The sequence below is a fragment of the Lampetra planeri genome, chromosome 3, assembly GCF_965212315.1.
Source record: "Lampetra planeri chromosome 3, kcLamPlan1.2.h2, whole genome shotgun sequence".
Classification (NCBI taxonomy): Eukaryota; Metazoa; Chordata; class Hyperoartia; order Petromyzontiformes; family Petromyzontidae; genus Lampetra; species Lampetra planeri.
In genome coordinates, this window is record NC_136109.1 from 15,453,636 (window position 1) to 15,475,795 (window position 22,160).

At 43.7% G+C, this 22,160-nt stretch overlaps 1 protein-coding gene across 2 annotated transcripts in view; it reads left to right on the forward strand.

The window, feature by feature from the left end:
- The first annotated feature begins 4,495 nt into the window (after window positions 1–4,495).
- Window positions 4,496–22,160, forward strand: part of LOC144738724 (death-associated protein kinase 2-like) — a 58,272-nt gene continuing 40,607 nt past the window's right edge. Inside the window, exons 1-2 of one of the 2 annotated variants that reach the window (XM_078621728.1) lie at window positions 4,496–4,754; window positions 10,090–10,240. In XM_078621728.1, the coding sequence (XP_078477854.1) occupies window positions 10,128–10,240 (113 nt within the window). In that variant the 5' untranslated portion in view covers window positions 4,496–4,754; window positions 10,090–10,127. Of the gene's footprint in view, window positions 4,755–9,918; window positions 9,965–10,089; window positions 10,241–22,160 lie in introns of those variants that run through there. The other variant, XM_078621720.1, reaches the window with a different exon arrangement.

The following is a 22,160-nucleotide window of genomic DNA, read 5'->3' on the forward strand; positions in this document are numbered from 1 at the left end:
AACTTGAGTGGATCGTATTAATAGTGAGTATAGAAACAAACAAGATGTATTGTAAGAGTCACTTTATTTTTCATGAATATTAAAGAAGTGAAGTTGCCTTTACATGCTTAAGCTGTTAATTTATCCATTGCATGGGTGGACCTTATCCTTATCAATCATCCAGACATTTGCCCCCCCTGAAAGATTTTGCAGGAGCCGCCACTGATTGTAGGTATTGGAAAGTTTTGCTCGCTGGTTGGCTGGAGGAGAAATTGACGAGCTGTCATGTCCAATGGACGTGCAGTAATATAAAAAGTTGTGTGACTGACTGTCTGGAGGAACGTACAGACGGTCACGTCCAAATGATGTTTGGGCTGCTGAGTTACAGTAGAAAACAAATATCCTCCATATAACCTTTAAGAGGCTGCTACTTACGCCCAAAGGTGTTGCTCACAGTGGGCGAGAAAGTTTTTAAATATCCATCAGTCACGATCAATCGACTCCTGGTGAAGGCCTCCCCCCCCCACGATCCACCCAGTGCGGCACACGAGCTGATTTCATCGCTTTATCTTCGCGGTCGACGACATCTCTTTGACGCACTCACTTTCCTCGGCTGCCACTCTGCCACTATTCGTGACCAAAGGCCCTTCATCCCTTCTAGCGACGTGTCCTGTCCGAGCCCACTTAATTTAGGATTACTCCGTATTTCAATTGTGCATATTCTCTAATTAAACCTCGTGAGTAAAAAAAAAAACCCATTAACATTTGATGGACCTAATGTAAAAACAGTTCTCATGGAGGGTTATAAAACGATCTAAAAATATTAGGGTGTACAAACGGGGAAATACAATGTGCGTGTGGGGTTTCGCGGTGGCACGGTGGTTAGTATATTTCCCTTTGAACGTCATTACCTTGAGTTCAATTTCCGGGCAGCCGTGGCTAAAACAACACTAAGGGATTATGAGAAATTAACCAGCCCTGGGAACCAACCCCCTTCACCCACACTCACCAGCATGGCTGATGTATGGTCGAACAAATCCTGCGTTACTGAAAGGCGTGGGAACGCTTTCATTCGGCAATGGTTCCACAAAAGCGCCATGCATAATACAACTGTGCGTGTGGCGTTTAAGTTTGAGATTCTCTCTTGAAATTGCCCGTTCATCCTTATTGCACGCACTCATGCGGCTGTGTGCCAGGGCGGTGCGTCACATGCTGCTTGTTCATATGCAACGTAGAGGATAAAGGTGCAGCCCTGCAATTTCTTTGCTGGCGGAAGGGGCCTCCAGTAGAGGGCATCGAATCACTCGTCATTCAATGCCATTTTTAATGAATTCATGATCACCCAATCACTTGCGTATCCAAGAGCAACCGCAATCCTAACGCATGGAACTTTAAACACGTTAAATGCAATACACATCTCCTCCGTGAATGGGAAATTAAAGGCAAGCGCCACAGTAATGCGATTACACACAAAGTGCTTGCCACAAATGAGCCACAATATCTTGCTGATCTCGTCAAGGAACAGAAACGAAGGCGCAAACTCGGGTCATCCTCGCAGCGGCTTTTGGCTGACCATTGAACAAAGACGGTCACTGCATCGAGCGCTTTCAGATGCGATTCTGCGGCCGTCTGGAATGCTCTTCCTTCCGAGATTATAAAGCCACTGGAGCTATGCGCTATTAAATCTCGTTCGAAAACTAATTTCATTAGAACTGTGTTCTGTGTTTACTTCGTTATCCCTTCCCCCCCCCCCCACCTCCGATTGGCGCGGTTGGCTACGTACGGTGCGAAAGAAGTTCAACGTACAGTACATATATTGTGGCCATGCAATCCAAGTTATGGACTATAAACCGATGCAGTCTGTGCTCCTTCAACGGAGCAGGAGGAATAACACAACTCTAGCAACTGCTGAAGCCCTCTCATCGTGACTAAAGCAGACCTCGGATTGGCATTTATCTCCTGAACATGTTTGCCATATGCAAGAACATTAACACGATAGATATCACAGGGCGCAGACCGCAAAATGTTTTCTTGTTTAGAATCTTAGAGGTGCTTTTCCGTGTGCAAAGAGTTATTGACCAAAATGACATTTGTTTACCTGTTTAAGGTCCCTCTTTCTGGGGGGAAAATGCTTCACGGAAACGCGTTGTTAGTCACAGGCTGACCTCGGATTAGCGCGGTTGGCTATGTACGGTGCGAAAGAAGTTCAACGTACGTACAGAGACGGGGTTACATCTTCGTGCACCTGGAGGTGATGGCGAAGCAGGTGTGAGGTTTTCGAACGTGAGCAGACTTACCTGACTGGCTCTAAACGTTGAATCTCTCCTGTCAAAGTGTGCAGTGCATTAGCATTTCCAAGCGTATGTGTTATTTACTAACCGTGGATTGTTACAAAATCTCCGCAATATCGCCTAGGTGACGTGACTTGTTTGCTAAAAGACCCCCCCCCCTCCCCCAGCAATCCGTGACAGCTGGAGGAGAGCGTGTGTCTTTGTTTTGTCACCGTAACTTGCCCCAAAAGTATGTTAAGGCTACACGGGGGGGGGGGGGGGTCTTTGTCTGTGGGTTGTCACTCTTAAATGTGGGGAGCGGGAGTGCAACGGCCAACGCGTTGCCCTACGAACCTGGCGTCCTGAGTTCGATTCCCGCTCGCGGCCAACATCAGTGGCGATTATCCCGAACCGGTTCGAGACCTCCGATAGGTCGCCTCATCTTTAATCGTGATACACCAGTACTTGTACGGTGTGTGGGTGTATGTACATCAGCACCGGTGAGACAAAGGCGGCCTGGCGTGGTGCTGTTCCACACCAACCCCTCGTGTGCCGTGTCGGTCTTCATAGGTGCTTGCTAACAGCAATTGCCCCAACAGTCAAAATAGGCTATAACGGGGCTGTAGACCTGAACTCAATGGTCGTCATGTTTTTGTCATCACAGATTACAATGCACGTATGTTGAACTTCGTTCGCACCGCACGTAGGCAACCGCGCTCATCGGAGGTGCGGGAGAAGGACAAATTAAACACAAAAAAACGCAGTTCGAAAAAATAGAGTTTTCAATCTCGATTTAAAGTGCATAGCTCCAGTGGCTTTTTGATATCGGAAGGAGGAGCGTTCCAGACGGCCGCAGAAGCGCATCCGAAAGCGTGCGATGCGGCGACCACCGTCTCTGTTCGACGGTTCGCCAAAAGCAGCCGCTGCGAGGATGACCAGAGTTCGCACGATGGTTTATGCTCCTTGCGGAGAGATCAGCAAACTATTGTGGGCCATGTTTGTGGCAAGCAACGAGTGCGACTTTAACACATTCCTGCGGAGGGAGCTGGTAGGAACGTTGGGTTGCTCGGTCAATGGGCAGGGTCAACGGCGGCGTGGTGTATTCCGCAAATATGCCCGACTGTGAGGGCGGGCACAAGCCGGCGTGAGTAGGTTAAACGTTGAGTTTTATAAGGGAACCACTGGGTGACCAGCCCCTCCCCACCCAGCCCAACCCCTCCCTCCCACCCTCCCCACCCAGCCCCACCCAGCCCCTCCCCACCCAGCCCCTCCCCACCCTCCCCACCCAGCCCCTCCCCACCCTCCCCTCCCCACCCAGCCCCTCCCTCCCCACCCAGCCCCTCCCTGCACGACGGACGGACGGACACAATAATCCCCTGTGGGCTGGTGTAACCAGGAGGTTCCTACCAGTATTACAATTTTACATTGAAGTGCTTGAGCCAGAGGATTGCATCAGAAGTAGTGGAGTGACTTACCTGTCAGTGCCTACCTTACTACAGACCAATTCAGATCTTATTAGTCACCCAATGCCCTCATCAACCTCAAAGTTCATCCTACAATGTCCCATCACAAGGGAGAAACACAGAAAAATAGAAAACATATTTTAAAAAAATGCCCGTATTGAAACGGCTGTACGCCGTATGGACCCGAAAACTAAATTCCCCTCTTCAAGAGTACGGCTAAACCGTATCGATTGACAGCTTTGCTGCGACGATGCCTCCATCGTATTTGCGAATCGGGAATTGAGTCGTTATACGTTCCATTCGCCTTGCTGGATGACCACAGAAATTGATATGGTTGGGGAGGGGGGGAGGGGTTGGTAGGTGGTATCTCTGTGTGTGTGCAGTCGCCCTCCAACAACAACGGAGGGCGGAGGAGCGACGCTCACAACAACGAGCGGAGCGCCGGGTGGATAAAGCACAGCAAGTTGGTACAGTAGGGGGCACAGGTGGTGCATCAGCCAGTCATTTCGGTCATCTCGGTCAGTCGACCCGTGGCACCTGGGTCTGCCCCGTAACCTCCTGCCAGCGGGCGTTCGACACTTCACGTGGCCTCAAGGTGCACATGGCCTGGTACAAGCGTCGTGGTGACGTCACCGCCACTTAGTGGCGAATGGCGGTTGTTGTTGTTGTGTGTTTCTGTCACGATGTCGGCCCGGCAAGATGATTGTTACCTGTGGTGTTGGCAAGCTACCTCCACGTGTCCGGTCTATGGGGGGCGGGCGTGCAGGGAGCCGCTGTGACGTCACTGAAGCGGAGCTGTAGCTCAACGCAACGCGCACGGGGATCGCTCCCAACGCTCACTCAACTCTCCTCTCTCTCCTCTCTCTCTCTACGCCGGTCCGTACACACACACGCACACATGCGCGGGGAGAGAGAGAGAGACGGCGAACAAACTCTCCCCGAGGTTAGCCACATCACAGCAGCGCGGACGAGAAGCGAGTTCCCTGAAACTTCGGACCCGCAGAGGTGCGACACTCAACGCGCAAGTGTGCACCACGTTTCGGTAAGGGGTGAGTCGGACGAACGGATGGTATTGCTCTGTGCCTGGGTTATCTTTTTTTATCGTGTTTCACCGCCCGCTCTAAACTGCCTCTGTGTCAAATCCCGCATGGACCGGGGTGGTGAAGTATGGTCACGTAAACCACCACCACCACCACCAGGCTTGGAAGAGGACCTCTCGTCCAGCCAGGGGATTGTGACACAATGACTCGTGCCTGATGCAATGGATACGCGTACGCAGACGGTCTTGCACAAAGACAAAGATCCCCCGTGTAGCCTGTAACAGACTGTTGGGGCAAGCGCTGTTCACGAGGGGGTGGGTGGCCAGCATCACGCCCGGCCGCCTTTGTCCCCCCAGCGGCGATAATTTGACACACCGCACCAGGTACTCATTTCAGGCTGAGTCGACCTAGCGCAGGCCCAGGACCGGTTTAGATAATCGTCACTGGGTGTTGGCCGTGAGTGGGAATCGAACCCGGGTCGCTGGGTTCATAGCGCAGCGCGCTAACCGCTACACACAGACACACACACACAGACACACACAGACACACAGAGACACAGACACACACAGAGACACACACAGACACACACACAGAGACACACACAGCGACACACCACACAGAGACACACACAAACACAGACACACACACAGACACACACAAACACACACAGAGGCACAAACACAGAGACACACACAGATAGACAGACACACACACAGAGACACACACAGACACACACAGAGACACACACAGACACAGATAGACAGACACACATACAGAGGCACACACACACAGAGACACACACAAACACAGACACACACAGTCCCGCAGCAGCACAGCGACGCTTACGCTGTTGAATGTCAGGCAATGTGACATGTGGGAGTCGTCTCGTGGCAATACAACCGATGAAGCAAGGGCGGTTTCTGCGTAACGTAGCGTGCTGCGCGTTGTAGTGGTATGCGCATGATGCGCACCAATTCATGTAAAGTCAACGCAATTACACAGGTTTCTCCCCCGCAAGCAATAAGCCCTTCGTCCCAGTCCGGGTCTTCTTCACAAGCCGGAGGGAGGAAGAGGCAAGGAGGTAAAGGGAATTGAGAAACAGCGCAGACGCCTGCTCATGGCTGAGAGCGCACGGGTTTAAGACGGGGAAACTCACCACGTTCGTCAAAGTTCATCGCTACTAGTATATAAACAAGGGCAATTACCCCAAACGTCGCCGTCCACTGTTTATTCTTCTCTCCCGGAAGCGTTCGAGGGACGAATGTATTGAGGGTTTTTGTTTGTTTGTATGTTAGTTGTGCACCACTGTCCAATGCAGTGTCTCAAAACAACAACAACAACATATTGATTTAAAGCTTTCGTGGCTGCAGGGATTCATATTCTTGGTTGTTTCGGTAAAGTCACGTAGAAGGGAAATAATAAAATAATATAAATATAAAACAATAAAAATCCTCACGACGTTTCGACTGCAACACAAGCAATCATCATCAGGTGTGAAATCCACAGCCAAGAATAACAACAACATTGTTTAAAAGTTGTGAAGCCACGTTGATGTGGCACGTGCGTGCGTTGTGAGTGAGCCTGCAACTCCATCCCGTTGGGCTGTAAGATGATTGTCTGCTTCGCTAAACGGGTATTCAACACGGGTATTCATCGCCGCAGGGAGGCTGCAGGTCTTTACGTTTTACTCGATGCAAAAATGCTTTAACAATAAAATAATTACGTGGTTAAATAAACTTGTCACCGCACCCCTCAGACTTTGACATTGCAGTTCAAATAGAGCACCAGCCCTGAAACGTGAACGTCATGTTTGCCTCTAATGATGTTGCCGTACGTAATCGGGCAGTACGACGCGTTCTGATGAACCGCATGTGATGAGCAATGAAATGGTCGTGATAATTGAGTTACGAATAGAGCAGTGCTGTTCATGTAAACAGGGCACGTGTACACGCACAAATCACCGCTGGATGACGCCGTGTGCGTGCTGGGGGTATGTTTGACCAAACTTCCCCGTTGCCCAGGGTCATGTGTGTCATAACTAACAAAAAAGTATTCGCTTACAAAAGAGTAAAATGACCAAGTTGAGTTATTCGCTCTTCAAAGTCCTACCATGGTGTTGGTGGTGACGAAAGGTCGACCTTTGTACTTTTGGGTCTTTGGGTCAGGGCGATTTGGGTGATTTTAGTTATTCATGTTGAGTCACAATTGTTGGCAATGCAGTGACGTGCAAGGTGCATGTTTTAGTTGTCATTAATGGGAAATAAAGAACAGTCTGCAATGTAAATTCTGCGGTCACCAGAGGCAGACCACCGATCCAACACTTCCCCATCCGGCCGATCCGTTGGCTATATCACAAACATCCACCAAGCCTCCACAGAGGCTACTCAATGGCTCAATAACCTCGAAATCCACACACGTATAACGTTGCTAATTTCAGCTTTCCATATTAACGAAGAAGAAGATTCCAGCTTCCTCTAAAAATAACCAAAACGACGTGCTAGTACAAATGATCTCTCGTGGAATGTTGTTGTCTGTACGATAGTCTTGATTTTGTGCAGAGTGTATCCAAATAACTGTACTGGGTGCTTCAAAAAAATGTTAACACTTAGATGGGACTTGTTTTTAATGTGACAAAGAATGGATAATACACTGCAACATGATAGCAAATGTATGTTAATAGCTTCAAAAAGTCTCCACTTGTTCGCCGTCATTGTCAACACGTGCCTGGAATCTTCTCCAGGTGGTCTACCAGAGCCCGGAGGCACATTTATTGTGGTATTGTTGCAAATTCTGAGAAGTGTTAAAACAAATGTAAGCACCCTGTATAAGCTCATTTAGCATTTAGACGGATGTGGTAAGAAAAATGCGAGAGACGTGAAAAAAAAACAAGAAACAATACGAACTAAAAGAATCAGAATTGTGACCTCGGATCGTGACAAATGAATCACTGGGTGGGTGTTGAACGCTTGACAAATGGTCGTGTTTTTTGTTCGCTCCAGTTTGTTTCTCTGATGCTAATGCACTTACGGTCTGCACAACAGCCGCCTATACAATCCCGCAGAAAGTACGATCAATGTTTGTGCCAACTTCCCCATGACTACAAAATTCAGCACATTTTTTGGAATAAGGTGCATAATATAATACTGTGTACATTGTCTAAAAAAAGATGCGTATGAACGTTATTTGACATTAAAATTTTCATCAAAGATGACTATCCTCCGCTTAAAATATTTTCAGTAAGCTCACAACATTTTCGTTTAAGTATTTAATCATGATTAGCTAGGTGTTGACGGTTTTCTAGATATGTGTATTAAAAAAAAGCAATGTATTCACTTTCATTCTGGCTTTAATTTGTTTAATCAAATGCTGTTTTATATATAGAAATTATTTCTCGAGAAATAATAAAAAAAGAACATACCAATGGGCCTAATATTTACACAAAAATATGTACCAGTGCATATTACTTGCAGTCTAGAACGCTCTTCCTTTCGATATTAGGAAGCCACTGAAGCTATGCACTTTTAAATCGAGTTTGAAAACCAATTCCTTTATGAGGTGCTTTTTGTGTTCAATGTGTTATCCTTCCCCCGCACTTCCGATTAGAATTTTGGCTACGCACGGTGCGAAAGAAGTTCAACATACATACATACATAGAACTTCAACATATACATGCTAGGAAATATGAATCAGAAACATGGTCATTGACAAGTATGATGGAAACAACGCCTAAATGTGCACACAAGAGACCATTATATGTAGGGAGAGAAAGATGAATACGGTACATGGTGTAAAGATCATATGCAGGTTAGAGGCATCCTTTTGACTGTTAAGAAAATTAATTGGGCTTGGGCAGGACACGTCACTGGAAGGGATTATGGCCGGCAGTCGAGACTAACCACGGAGTGGCAGCCAAAGACAAGCCAGGGAGGGCCACCGCGGAGATGGAGCGTGAGATCAACTCATGCGCAGGAGCTAAGTGGGATTGTTGATCACAACCGTGAGAGATGTTTTACAGCTCAGGAAGGCCTTCATGCAGCAGTGGATAGGCATGGTTGACGAGTGTGTCATTAAGTTAACGGGACATTTAAATTGACATATGTATTATTCAACTTCACGTAAATGCGTACTTATACAAATATATAGTATTTAGAGGACGGTTTTCTTTAAAGAAAGACATGTCAAACTTTATTTTAGGGTTGTTGGTGTATTAATAGGGGCGGTAGTACATTCTTTAAAGCCTGCAATTGTTTTACAATTGTATTCGTTTTACTAGTAGAAACAATGATAATACCACACATTTCGGCAGCAGAAAAATAAAACATTTTGATTAGGATGTCATTAATGTTGAACATTAATGTTAAATATTAATGTTGAACAATAATGATGTTAAATATTAATGTTGAACATTAATGTTAAACATTAATAATCTGCTGAAACATCATTACTTATTTATTATTTTTCTCAATTCAAAAGTCCTAGTTAACTCGAAGTTAATTTGTGCTGCCTGGATGTGTCAAAAAATGGGCCACTCATCTCCTACAAATTGTAAATAAGTAAATGCTAAGAATTATGAGGTTGCACACATCTCTCTAGGATTCATAAACATCTTATTTAATTCGAGGCCATGGACTCAGAGATACATTTTGCTCCGTACATATTTAGTCGTGAAATGTGATTGCCCTTTATATTTTACTTAGCGTTGATTCTTCTGCGTGATACGGAAAGGTGTGCACACCATTTAAAAGGGGAAGTTTTAACTCTTGCGGTTGGCTGCAAAAGCAGTTTTAGTGGCTGTTATTTCATTTTATACTACTGTACGCATTTGCATTGTTTGGCATTGTTTGGCAATGCAAATGGAGCCTGCGAATACAGTAAATAATTGCAATTCATTAATCCATCAAACCATTGTTTAATTCTAGTACCCAGCGTCAAGCAAACCAGTGTCCGAGGGTGGTTGGCTCCGTCCGGTGCGAAATAAGTTCAACATACACACATACAACATACACACACACACAACATACACACACAACTTACACACATGCAACTAACAGTTAGTGAACTTTAGGGAGGTTGGTGGCTTGGGGTGAAGGGTGGGCAACACGTGGGTGGGTAGGTAGGAGGAGGGTCTGATTGTAAACTGTGTGGTTGTTTAAAGCCCTCCTACACACAAGTCTCAGCTTCATGTTTTCTGTTCATGAAAAAACAGAAATGGGTCAGCGTGTGCTTCGGAACTGATCAAACTTTTCTTAGTTAATGTTTGCATTTTCATTTAATTGTATTTTTCAAAGCATGTAGAAATGTTTCCCCTTATGAATGATAATACGTTGTTTCTTTCAGTTTCAGAGTTAAACAAATTACAATGGAAATGCCGTGACATGAGCTGCAGAGTTCCCATATCAGCAGACGACAGTGAAGCCGGAAATGCGATGGCCGAATTCTGCCGTTTGAAAGTGGAGGACTTCTATGACATCCACGGGGTTCTTGGGAGGTAAGTTATTGTTTTTGAATTACCGTATATATTTTTTTACATTTCTTGTCTGACGCACATTTTTGCATGAGCTGTACGTGGCCCTGAAGGAGGCAAAGGTTTGAGAGCTGGACAATGAAATGTGTAAACTCACTGAATGGATTATTTTGACACAGGTTTACTTGTCATTCGCGTGTGATGACACACTAAATTAGGGGCGGAGTGGCGTGTTTAAATTCTGGCGATCTCAGTCTGATTCCCAGCTTTGGTTAATTTCAATTGGCGAGCGGTACGTGAACCAGTCCTGTGTCTCCTGTTCACCAACCCGCACTGATCAGCACGGTGAAGTATCATTCAACAACCCTCATGAGTGCCACAGCATGCCATAAAAGGACCATGTATTATTATTACTCCACCCGTATCGAAATACTGCTCCTGATGTGTAACGCTATGTACGAGTTACTGCTTTTATCTGGATTTTTCATGTGATTGTGACATCACCGATGTGATCAATGCTGCACCCGTGTGACCTCTTTGGTCCGGGCAAACCATCGGCTGTATAGGCACGCAGTATCTGGGCATACGAACACGTATCGTCCACCACAGCCTCGCATGCATGGCCAGCCATATCTTTCTAAAATCTGTCATCTTTCTTTAGTCTGGACAAATGTAGAACGGAATGCAGACGGGCCAGCTGAAAGGCTGAAGCTGGCAGAGATGTTCATGCAATTCGCATAAATGTAACGTCTCAAGGATTACCCGTGAGAAGGTTTTTTTTTTCACCGCAATAGAATCTCACGTTGTGTGTTGTTTACCCGAAACTAAGTCAATCGGCACAATTTTTTTTTTCCGAGCCTCGCCGGTAGCTGCTGCCAATGGTTTGTGCAGGCCTTATTAAATTGTCATCTTAAAAAGTTTCGTTTTGGTTATGGCGGCCTTCCTATGAGAAACAAGTGGAAAACTAATTCCAACTCTCCAAGATGATGATGATTATTACGGGGTGTTCACTAAGTGGCGGACATTAGCCCCTTGCTGCTGGGCAAACCCATTTAGCCACCCGCCCTCCCATATTTTCTCCAACACATTAGACTCACCCTTGCCTGCATGACAGTTAAATATGTTCGTGCCTAAGTTTCTTGGGTTCTCCCTGTCTTAAGTTTCTTGGTGGTTTTCCTCAGGTTTTCAGGAGGTATTTTATTGATGTGACTCCTTTCTGGTTTACATGTATGCAATGGGATCCTGCACCTCCGATTAGCACGGTTGAACGAAGTTCAACACACATTACAATTGTAGACGTTGGTGTCAAGACAGTTGGCCATGAACACTCACAGTTTTGTGCGCAGTGACAGACCAGGTAGCTTGTCCATAGCATTGCAGGCAGCTTGCACATAGCCGGTCGATACATTAAGTGCTGTAACCCGTCCAATACAAGCAGAGATGTCTGCTGCTAGCCCAGTCAGATATGATCAATAATCACCGTTCATCACTAAACAGTGGTGGCAATCACGCCAGTGACTGTGGAAAGTTTGGCGCATGGCAAATCTGTGTCCAGTGTTAAACATAAGAGACTGACCGGAATGTAATCCACTTTTGACAATCGTACTTTGCGTGCATTTGCACACACACACATTGATGCATACATACAGTGCTATGTATTACTGTCAACACAGCTATTCTCCCACGACTTTTAGCCAAAGATCCCTCCGTGTTGGTCTCATTTATTTTGCACAGCCAAAATTCATCTCCCAACAGAATGCAGTCCTTGCGGGCTCGTCGGTTGTTCCAGCAGGGTACCCACCCAGTTTTACTGGTTCTTGGGACACCGTTCATTTAATGCGAGGTTTCGCAGTGGACAAAGTGCATGTGCAGTTACTTTGTTGCACGGCGTAAGAAAAAAAAGTGAATGGCAGCGTGGAACCGTATTCACGCAGCATGCTTGAGTCATGCTCACTTGCTTCGCAACAGCCGACCCATTCTGGTTGTGGATGTCCTACCCACATTGCATGACCCACACACTACTACTGGTACTGGTGACAGGCGATGTCCAATGCCTGTATGTGAGCCTTGTACAGAAAACACGTGAGTTCCAAAAAGCCGTTTGATCGATACTTGTAGTATGATTTAGGAGTAGAAAATTGTTGGTGCCAACATGTTTACATCTCAACAATTTAGGAATCCTGTGCCCGCGTTAAGGAGGATTGTGATACTTCTCTAAAACTGTACATCAAATCGGTTCATCGTTGCTCTTTAACTGCGTTCGGGTTGATATATTTATTTTGGTAATCATTGTTCCTTTTGCAAGGATAATTTAATCACACAAATAAGATAAGACATGAATCAATACATCAAATACGTACGTTTGGTATTCATGCCATTATTACGGCACAAAGGGTTTCATGAAGGAACTATCGTTATACTGAATATATCTCAAGATGGATAGACACAAAACACGGACAGTGACTCGCGATGAGTTCCACGTAGACAGGTGAGTGGCTGGGTAAATGAGTTGGTGAGTGAGTCGGCAAATGTGTAGATAGGTGATGCCGTAATACTGCAGGGGTGGGGGTGGCGTATCTTGATGTCTTGGTGCGTGGGATGATCAGGTGACTGTTTCCTGCTGACTGGAAATGATGGCGTCCGGCATTTGGGGAAATTGGTGCTGTGCTCATATCAGCCAGATCGGGCAGTGCAGATTGTGTAGATGAGCATGCACAGTTTGTCATTGATCCTCTGCAGTCCGTCAAAAAATGTCACTGTGCTGTGATCATACCTCTGCTTCTGTACTCATATAACAGAAGAATATATATATAATGTGATCGCGTTACTGGAAATTAACGAAATTTGTCATAGCCCATATAAACAGAGATAATAAAAAATGTGATAAGCGTATAAATGGAGATTAAAACCTTCCCACTGTGGTGCTAGATATAAAAAAACGTTGAAGTTTACAAATAAACACATCTTAACCGGTCCACTAATATGTGGATGGAGTGGTGGCACAGTTAATGGCACACTGCACCAAGCATCTGGCGCCTTGAGTTCAATTCCTGGTCAGGCCAACCATCATTGGCGGGTGATATCCAAGCTGTTCCTGGGCCACTTGTTCACCAGAATCTGAATATGTATTTATACTGGAGGAATCTGATGAGCTGTGAAGCTCTTTTTCTCCAGTAGTTTTCACAGATGTCCAGAAGCCATCCCACACTGACCAGCACGGCAGAGTATAATCCAATGACCCCCTTGACTAACACAGAATAAGTGGCCGTTATCCAGCAGTGGATTGACAAAAATGTATAAAGCACAAGTATTAAAGTACTGTATAAAATATGTTCATATAAGCAGTGTTAATGATGGGCGTGGTGTTTTTTTCTGAAAGAAAAATAGGGTACACAGAGTTCATGAATTACGGGCCATTTTAATAAATGAGACATGACAATGGCACGGAGTGCCCTGGATAATGTCACACGCCTTTGACATACATTTTACAGCAGATGCCAGATTTGTGTTTATCGTTCCTCGGAAAAAAATATCTGATGGCTGCCTGATGGCTGCAAAATCTACTGCATACAAGGTTTTTCTACCTTTGTGGCAGATACGCTAATCACTGAGCTTCCCAACAGCCTTAAATCCCCAATCCTGCTCTCAGTTAAACATTTCCCTTTTTGAAGTATCTCTTGTAAATGTAGCAACATAGTACGCAGACAACTGCTCCACTTACAGCCATTTTAATTGCAGTTTCTGAGGAGTAAATCCACACCAGCCTCTAAAAATGCACTTTTCAATGCAATACAATATTGTATACCTACTATAATCACCCAGGAGTGACTGTCCTTAATGCTCGTGACGTCACGCCACATCGACCAGCCCCCCTCATTAATATTCATGAGCAGGTGACGTCCTCCATATGGACACTCTCCCCCCCCCCCCCCATTAATAATAATTAGCAGCTGACGTCACTCGACATGAGGGGGGGCCGAGGCGCCTCCTCCCCCCTCCTCGGCGTCAACTTACAACCGTCACTACAAAGGCAGAACCCTCACGTCACGCGATCTCCGTGATGCTACTGAGACATCGAAGTCAAAAGGACGTCATGATGAACAAGGGATTATAACTTTAAAATGAAATAAGTCTGTGGCACCGCGCCCTTACAAATGCAATGAATATCACGTCGTGGTCTGCTTTTCGCTTGCAAGTTTCCGATTTACTGCAATACACCCGTCCTTGGACGGGCAAAAGGCTAGTTTATTATATTAATATCGAAATGTAATCACATCTAAAGACACTGGACAAAATAGTGCGACAGAAGGCATGTTTATTCAGATATTTATTCTATACAGATAAAGAGACATCCAAATATAGGCAGAGGTAGAGCAGAAAGTCTTGAGCCTGAACCTGAACAGGGCCATGGAGTTGACAGCACTAATCGCCTGAGGAAGGGATACACAGACAATGCGGAAAGAGGAACCTCCCATTGAGCAAACGGTGCAAATTTGGGTTTCTATAATGGAGAGTGCGTGGAAGGGAGTAGAGTGATATGGCAGGGGATAGGTAGGCACTACAACTTTAGTTTAAGCATTTCAAGGTTACATTCCAGTTGCTTATGTATGTCCAACTTCGTTCACACCGTACGTAGCCAACCATGATAATCGGAGGTGCGGGGGAAGGATAACAACCTAAACACAAAAAGCAGTTCTAAAGAAATTAGTTTTCAATCTAGATTTAAAAGTGCATCGTTCCAGTGGCTTCCTAATATCGGGAAGGAAGAACATTCCAGACGGCCGCTGAAGCCCATCTGAAAGCGCGCGATGCAGTGACCGTCTTTGTTCGATGGCCAGCCAAAAGCTGCTGCGAAGATGACCGTAGTTCACATGGTGGTTTATGCTCCTTGACAAGATCCGCAAGGTGCTTAATTTGAGAGAGATTATTTATGTATGTATGTTGAACTTTCATTCGCACAGTGCGTAGCCAACTGCGACATTATTTGTTAGCCCCACCAGATGGTCACAAGTCCTCAGGCAGTCGTACTCAATCGGGTATTATAGTGATATTATTATTGATCATCTGGAGTTTTGGAGATGAGTGATATGTGGAGGCCATGGCTATATTGTGTAAACACACGCACTTCAACAACCACTTCTTACATACAGCATATGCATCACAGTTCACACATGTTTCGTTTGTTGTCCTTCCCCCGCGCCTCCGATTAGTACAGTTGGCTGTGTACGGTGCCAAAGAAGTTCAACACACATACATAGATTACATCAGGGGTGGGGAACCTTTTTTCTGCCAAGGGCCATTTGGATATTTCTAACATAAATCGCGGGCCATACAAAATTATCAACTTAAAAATTATCCCGTTATATTTGGTCAAACATTTTATTAACTCGCCCTAATGTGATGGCTGGAACTGCTTCTCTTTGGCGAGGCGTGTGATGTTAGCTGGTATTGATGATGTTGCTACTCGCAACTGCTTTTCCAGGTTTGCTCCTAGATTTATTGAATTTCGAGTCCCGCCTGTGGTTGCCTTGGCAGGGCCAGACCAAATGATTTTGCGGGCCTTATACGGCCCGCGGGCCAGACGTTCCCCACCCCTGACATTACATGAACGTGGTAGATGGCAAGAGGTTCTGGGGGTGTGAGTGGCTGGCGGGTGGTGTTTGACTGACTTGTGTTGGAACGAAACTGGAGAAAGATGCTGATAGAAAAGTGTACATGCGCAACTCCCCATGCCTCCGCACACTCCACCACGGGGGTTTGGGGAGGTTGCGAATGAACACGGGAAGCCAATGTTGTCTCAATCCTCACTCGTGAAGGTGTGAGACCAACGTTGGGGGGCAGAGGTCACTTTGTTCTCTGTATTAAATGTGCCGATTCCCACGCCCATGAAATAGAAGCAGTGCCTCTGCTGTGAGAATGGAGACGCGTGCCAAATGAATAGCACTCGGGCAGGGCTGCTACATCCCACATGGAAACGTAAAGAGGACGTAATATTGTTCCTACAAGAGTATTTGTTTCGTATTCACACGTGGTTTATTGACTTGGAATCGCATTCCCAAGAACTGATTTAGAGTTATAGCAGGACACGATTTTCACTGAATGTGATCGCCGTTTGCTTATACTGTGTGGTGTCGTAACACTTAGAACCGTTCAAATGAAAAAAACCACAAGCTTGAATTGTAATGTTTTCTCATCATTTGTATAACTTTTGTAAAAATTACTACTTAAATCTTTAACTTATCTCTGCATTTTTAAGCGTGAAAGTGTCTTATTTCTAGCGTGAAAACGTTCGACGATAATGTATTTGCTCTCGAGTACAAACACTGCACAATGCTTCCCTATTATGGCTGCATTCTTCATTGCCATGTATTATATATTGTGCATTGTTTGCGGTTGCACTTCTCATGTGTCCCAAATTTGGACGAAATGTTCCTTTGTATAAAAAAATAATAATAACAACCGCAACGTAACATTTGCCAAACTCACAAAGATAAACTAAGCTCTTCTGGCATTCATCGACCACCATTACTAATCTTAATGATTGTCATTCTTTCAGCTTCACGTCACTTTCATAGTCGCTGAACCCATTATACTAACATTTTCATTTTAGTATATTATCCATTACCATTTTAACTACTGAAAATTTCCGGGTATACTTTTTAATTTAATATGATATTGTGCGTGCTAGTAAAACATTTTAAAGAACATTTGCACGATTATTGAAAGCACATTTCACACACAAATTGTACGCACACTTAAGACTGCTACATGGCCACTCGAATGACCGCACTTTCACAAAGGCATTTCACTCCGCCGCCGTAATATTTTGACAGTTCTTATCACGTCGCCAGATGTTTAAATTGTCACGTGAATTAAGTTCGACGGTGGGGGGGGGGGTGTGCACGGAGCACTGCGCCATACATAGGCCGTGCATTGGGCTGTCTCTTTAACAAAAAAGGGAAATGAGGTCATACCTTGAAATTTCAGGAAATGTCTGCAGAAGAATATCAAAACAATGTATTATTAAGGCGGGGGGAAACACGTCCTCAACAATGTATTCACGTCGTATTTTTGGAACATTGTCCATAACTTGTGGCTTATTGTTTATCATTGAGCGGACCCATTCAGTTGTTTTGTGATTTGTCACCCAATGCACGGTTTCTCTAGATATTAAATACCAGCATTAATTCAGCTGCCCCAAGAGTGAAATGGAAGCATACCAGGCTGTTGGCCACCAACGATAATTGTACTCACAGAACTTGGTTTGAGGGGGGTAAAAGAGCTGAGATAATCGAGATAAGACATTTGAACAAATATGATATGTTTGCAATGCTTTGTTACGTCACAAACTGGATTCTTTGGTTGATAAATTCTGCATGTAGTTCAACTTACGTCGCAATAATATCCGTGGACATCTCCCACGTTTAGCAAGAAATGTTGGAAAGTATGCAACGTTCCCTGAAGATTTGTGAGAACAAAAATGTTTTAATTAAATTCCACGACATTCAAAGCTTGGTCTTCATCGAAGTGTTAAGGAGCTTACACAAGTATGTTTAGTCGGCCACGACTTTTGGAATCACTTTGCCCTTCATTGGCCTCCGTGATATCACGTGCTTACACACCTCACCATTAAGGCTTGTAAAATTGATTTATACATGTGGATATAGCTGGGGAGTTAGCGTTATAAAATGTGCCGTAGAATAAGCAAACATTTGTAATTCGGTACAACGTTATTTGCTTTCGTTCATATAAACATTAAATAACCATAACTTAGAAGTCCATACATCTGTTTCAAAACAGGCGGTGCTAAGCAGCAGTCAGTTTTGCAATCGACAAAGGATAATAATATCGTCAAAAGATCTCCACATTGTCCAAACAGTTAACTAAACACATAACGTTAGTAATTGTGCATTTTATAATCGAGTCTCATTTGTCTGCAAATTGTATTTATCCACAATTCTGTCAGGGCTGCAGAACATAAACAAACAGCATGCTGAGTGTAACCATATGCCTGTGTGATCTTTGATCAATTCTTGTGCAACCCGAGTAATTGATTCATTGGAATTCCGTGCTATTGGACTCGATGCAGTTGTTTATAAAATTGTAGGCAACTTGACAGTCAACAAAAACGCAATTGACGTGGAAAAAGTGTTAAAGTGTACAGTTATGGATCACAATTACACGTGTTTATTCACTACACGTGTTTATTTATAGATACTCTTCTGAATTATAATGGCTCAGTTGCTTTCTTCTCAATGGGGGATTGTGAACATTGTGAAATCGATGGCTTCATACCTTGCACAGGGGAGTATTAATAGATGTATAATACCTGTCTTGAGACTTGTGCGAGACGCGTAGAAGTTTCAAAAGTAAATATTGATTACGCAAATGTAATTCTCCCTGTCCTTTTTTGGTGAGGTCAATTTCAATGCATTTGTGCAAATACTACCAACATCCAAGATTTCAAATGTTATACACTCTCTCTGTGGAGACAACAGTTTTGAAAGAAGCGGTGTGTGATTGAGTGAACTTGTGACAAGACTTGGGAGTTATGAATGTTACGAAAACGTAATAATATAACGTGAGCGTCTGAAACAGTTTGTTTTTAAGCACACTGGTAAATTGAGTTTGGAAAGTTCATGACGTTCCTAGTAATGCAGCAACAGCAGTTGTATGTGAGTACCACATTGCATCCAGACATTAATAGCGTTTTTGAATGTTATTGCGAGATAAATATTTAAATCCATTCAAGGACTGGCCTTTTATGAGTACGTGGTTTCCAATGTAATGTTTAACATTGGACTGCACATCGTTGCATCACTAATTTACAGTGAATTCCTGCTTAGTTGCCATTGTATAAATAACTGGACGATGTGTACACATCGTTTGCCTGTAAGTGACCTCTTTTGTCTTCTTGTGTGTTGTCTGCACTATTGATCGGGTGCAATGCATTGTTGGTGATGTATATTTACATTTTTATTGAGTGTTTCTTGGGAAACAGTGTGTTTTACAACTGACCCTTTTCATGGCTAATCTTGGACTTTTTGTGATTCCTTACTCGGCTCAAAACTATGAAAAGATACAATTTTATATTGATGAAACCCGACTTAAGAGCTTGTTGGCTCACAGGGTACTTCAAAATAAGGCGAACTCAAGTGTGAACATCCCAGCAGCCTCTTGGAGCGAGGACGAGCGTGATGGACGAGTTAAAATGTACCATTCCGGGGAAATCTGACGAACTCTGTTCAGGATTATACCGTCTCGTTTGTATTGTGTGTGTGTCTCATGCCGTATCCTCTATCTGCATTCTTTTAGCCTAAATGTTTACAAAAAAAACTGTGCATGTAATTTACACAAATCGTAAACGATCGATTAAATTGCGCCTCGTTCGATGCGTGTATCCTTAAAGTAATGATCAGTTTTTCTCAATTAATTGCTGAATCGCTGCATGTTACAAACTGCAACGGTTTAAGCAGAGCATCTTTGGCACCAAGTAGAGCAATATGTCTTTAAAGCACTAATAATGTATGTTCTGTTTATATAATTACATTATTGTGTTAGCCTTATGATTAGGTTCTGTTTATATAATTACATTATTGTTCTAGCCTTATGATTAAGTTGTTATGCAGTTATAGTATTAAATAGTAATGGTTAAAAACTTATAGTTAATGTTCTAGCAATGCATGTGGCATGAAGCATATAGAATAGTGGATAATGTATCGGGTAATATCTTAAACTGTATAATGACAATGGTGTATTCGCCGAGCTAATCAGTAGATCCATATTATTAAATATCTTCTCAAAGCAAAGGAACATTACTAAACGTTGGTACATTATATTCCAATGAAAGCTAAATAAAACATGCATGGTGTTTCCTGTATTATGGACAAATTAATTAAATAGGATGTAACAATTTCCAAGAAAAGCTTACAGATGAAATTATCCTTGACTTTAATGTGATTAGGTAGCTAATGTCAGAAAATGAAACATTCCAACATCGGTCCAACATTAAATCCCGTGGAACCACCATTCCTAGGTAGAGTAGCGCAACACGCAATGTTGCGAATAAGAGTGAAGACACTCAACCTGGCCATGTGGTTTGAGACCTCTCTTTTCAAGCGGTGTCTCATAAGGTTTGCACCTGATTCATTGACTCTATTTTTTCATGTAGAACGACGTCTATTTAAACGTCTGTCACTCTCGAATAGATGTGCGTGCATATTCGATGCAGTACTTTGACACTGCGCTACAAAATCTATACAAGAAGCATACAGCAAATGAATCACAAGCACAATTAACAAATTTACTCAACACAATCGTCAACATCGCTGCCTTTAAAAAAAACATATATATAACACCAAACATCTGTTTTTTTCACTTCTCTGCTGTCATATTCTGATAAATTGATCCATGCTTCATGGATGCCAAAATCCTACGATTAGGCACTTGAGTGACACCATGTCTACGTCTGCAAATGATCTCACCCCACTGAAGACCCAGGGCTTAATTTCAGCCCTGATCATACCTCTTCAACAACAGCTTAATCTACTATATGAGCAAAACTATCATTGGTCCTAGACTTGAGAGAAAGTGAAAGAAATATGGCCTTAAAATATACGACCAGATCTGGAATGGATATATGTTGAACTTCTTTTGCACAGTACATAGCCAACCATGCTCATCAGAGATGCGGGGGAAGGAAAACATACTAAACACAAAAAGCAGTTCTTAAAGAAATTCGTTTTCAATCCAGATTTAAAAGTGCATAGCTCCACTGGCTTCCTAATATCGGAACGAAGAGCATTCCAGACATCCACAGAAGCGCATCGTAAAGCACGATGCAGTGACCGTCTTTGTTCGATGGTTGGCCAAAAGCCGCCGCGAGGATGACCGGAGTTTGCGTGATAGTACATGTTCCTCGATGGGAACACATCAAGTGTCAAATAAGTCAGCTCTGGCAAGGTCTAACTAAATCAGACTTCTACTCTGCCATGGCTGCACCGGGTGCAGGGAACTCTATCTCCCTTCTCGGCTCAGTAAACTCCCTCGTGCGTCACCAGAAGCCGGCTTCACACACTACGTCGTCAGTTGCCAAATGTGAACAACTCACCTCCTATTTCCCTCAAAATATCAATGGGCTTTTGAAACCTTATCACAAGAGAGTGCAGGGAGTGGGAATGTAATTTGTACGTTTAGGTCGTAATGTTGCATAAGGATATTGTGAGAATTCGTTTTAGAAGAGACATTGTTTTAGCAGAGCTCGTCGCTACTGACTGCATACTTTTGTCTTGAAAAGTAGAGAGGTCAAGTTTGGTGTTAAGAGACCGGTATTCGAGGCAGGAATAATGTTTTTGTTGCTCTACAGGGCACAGGCTTAACAAAACACACAAAATAAAGACTTCTGTCCTTTTAAGTAAAGGTGCATGCTGATGATGCTTTGTATTGGCAAGTAGGGCTAGCGACTTGCAAGTTTTTGATTTAAAAAAATTGACAGAAAAGCACTCTATATGACTTTTCAGTTACGTAATTGTTTAAAATAATTATTTCCGGTTATGAGGGATATCCAGCATACTACAAATAATTAAATAAGACATAACGTACTAAACTGTAATTACATTTACACATTAATTACATGTAATACATTTACATATTGCTTCATAACTTAACAATGAACTAAATGTTCACGATGTAATACTTACTATTTAATAATGCGACAAAAAAAATCACTGCTGTACAGTTTAATCCAAGTCACTGACCATCACCATGAAGCAGAGGTGAAAGCCTGATTGTGTAGAGGTTTACTGACACACATTTAAGGTAATTAATTAAAAGTATAGGTTTTCATAGGCCGATATAATCCGTGAAATGTGAAATTCGCGAGCATCTCCAGAACGTTTCCCTCGCAAATAACGAGGGAATACTGGAGTGTGGTTCAAACTAGATT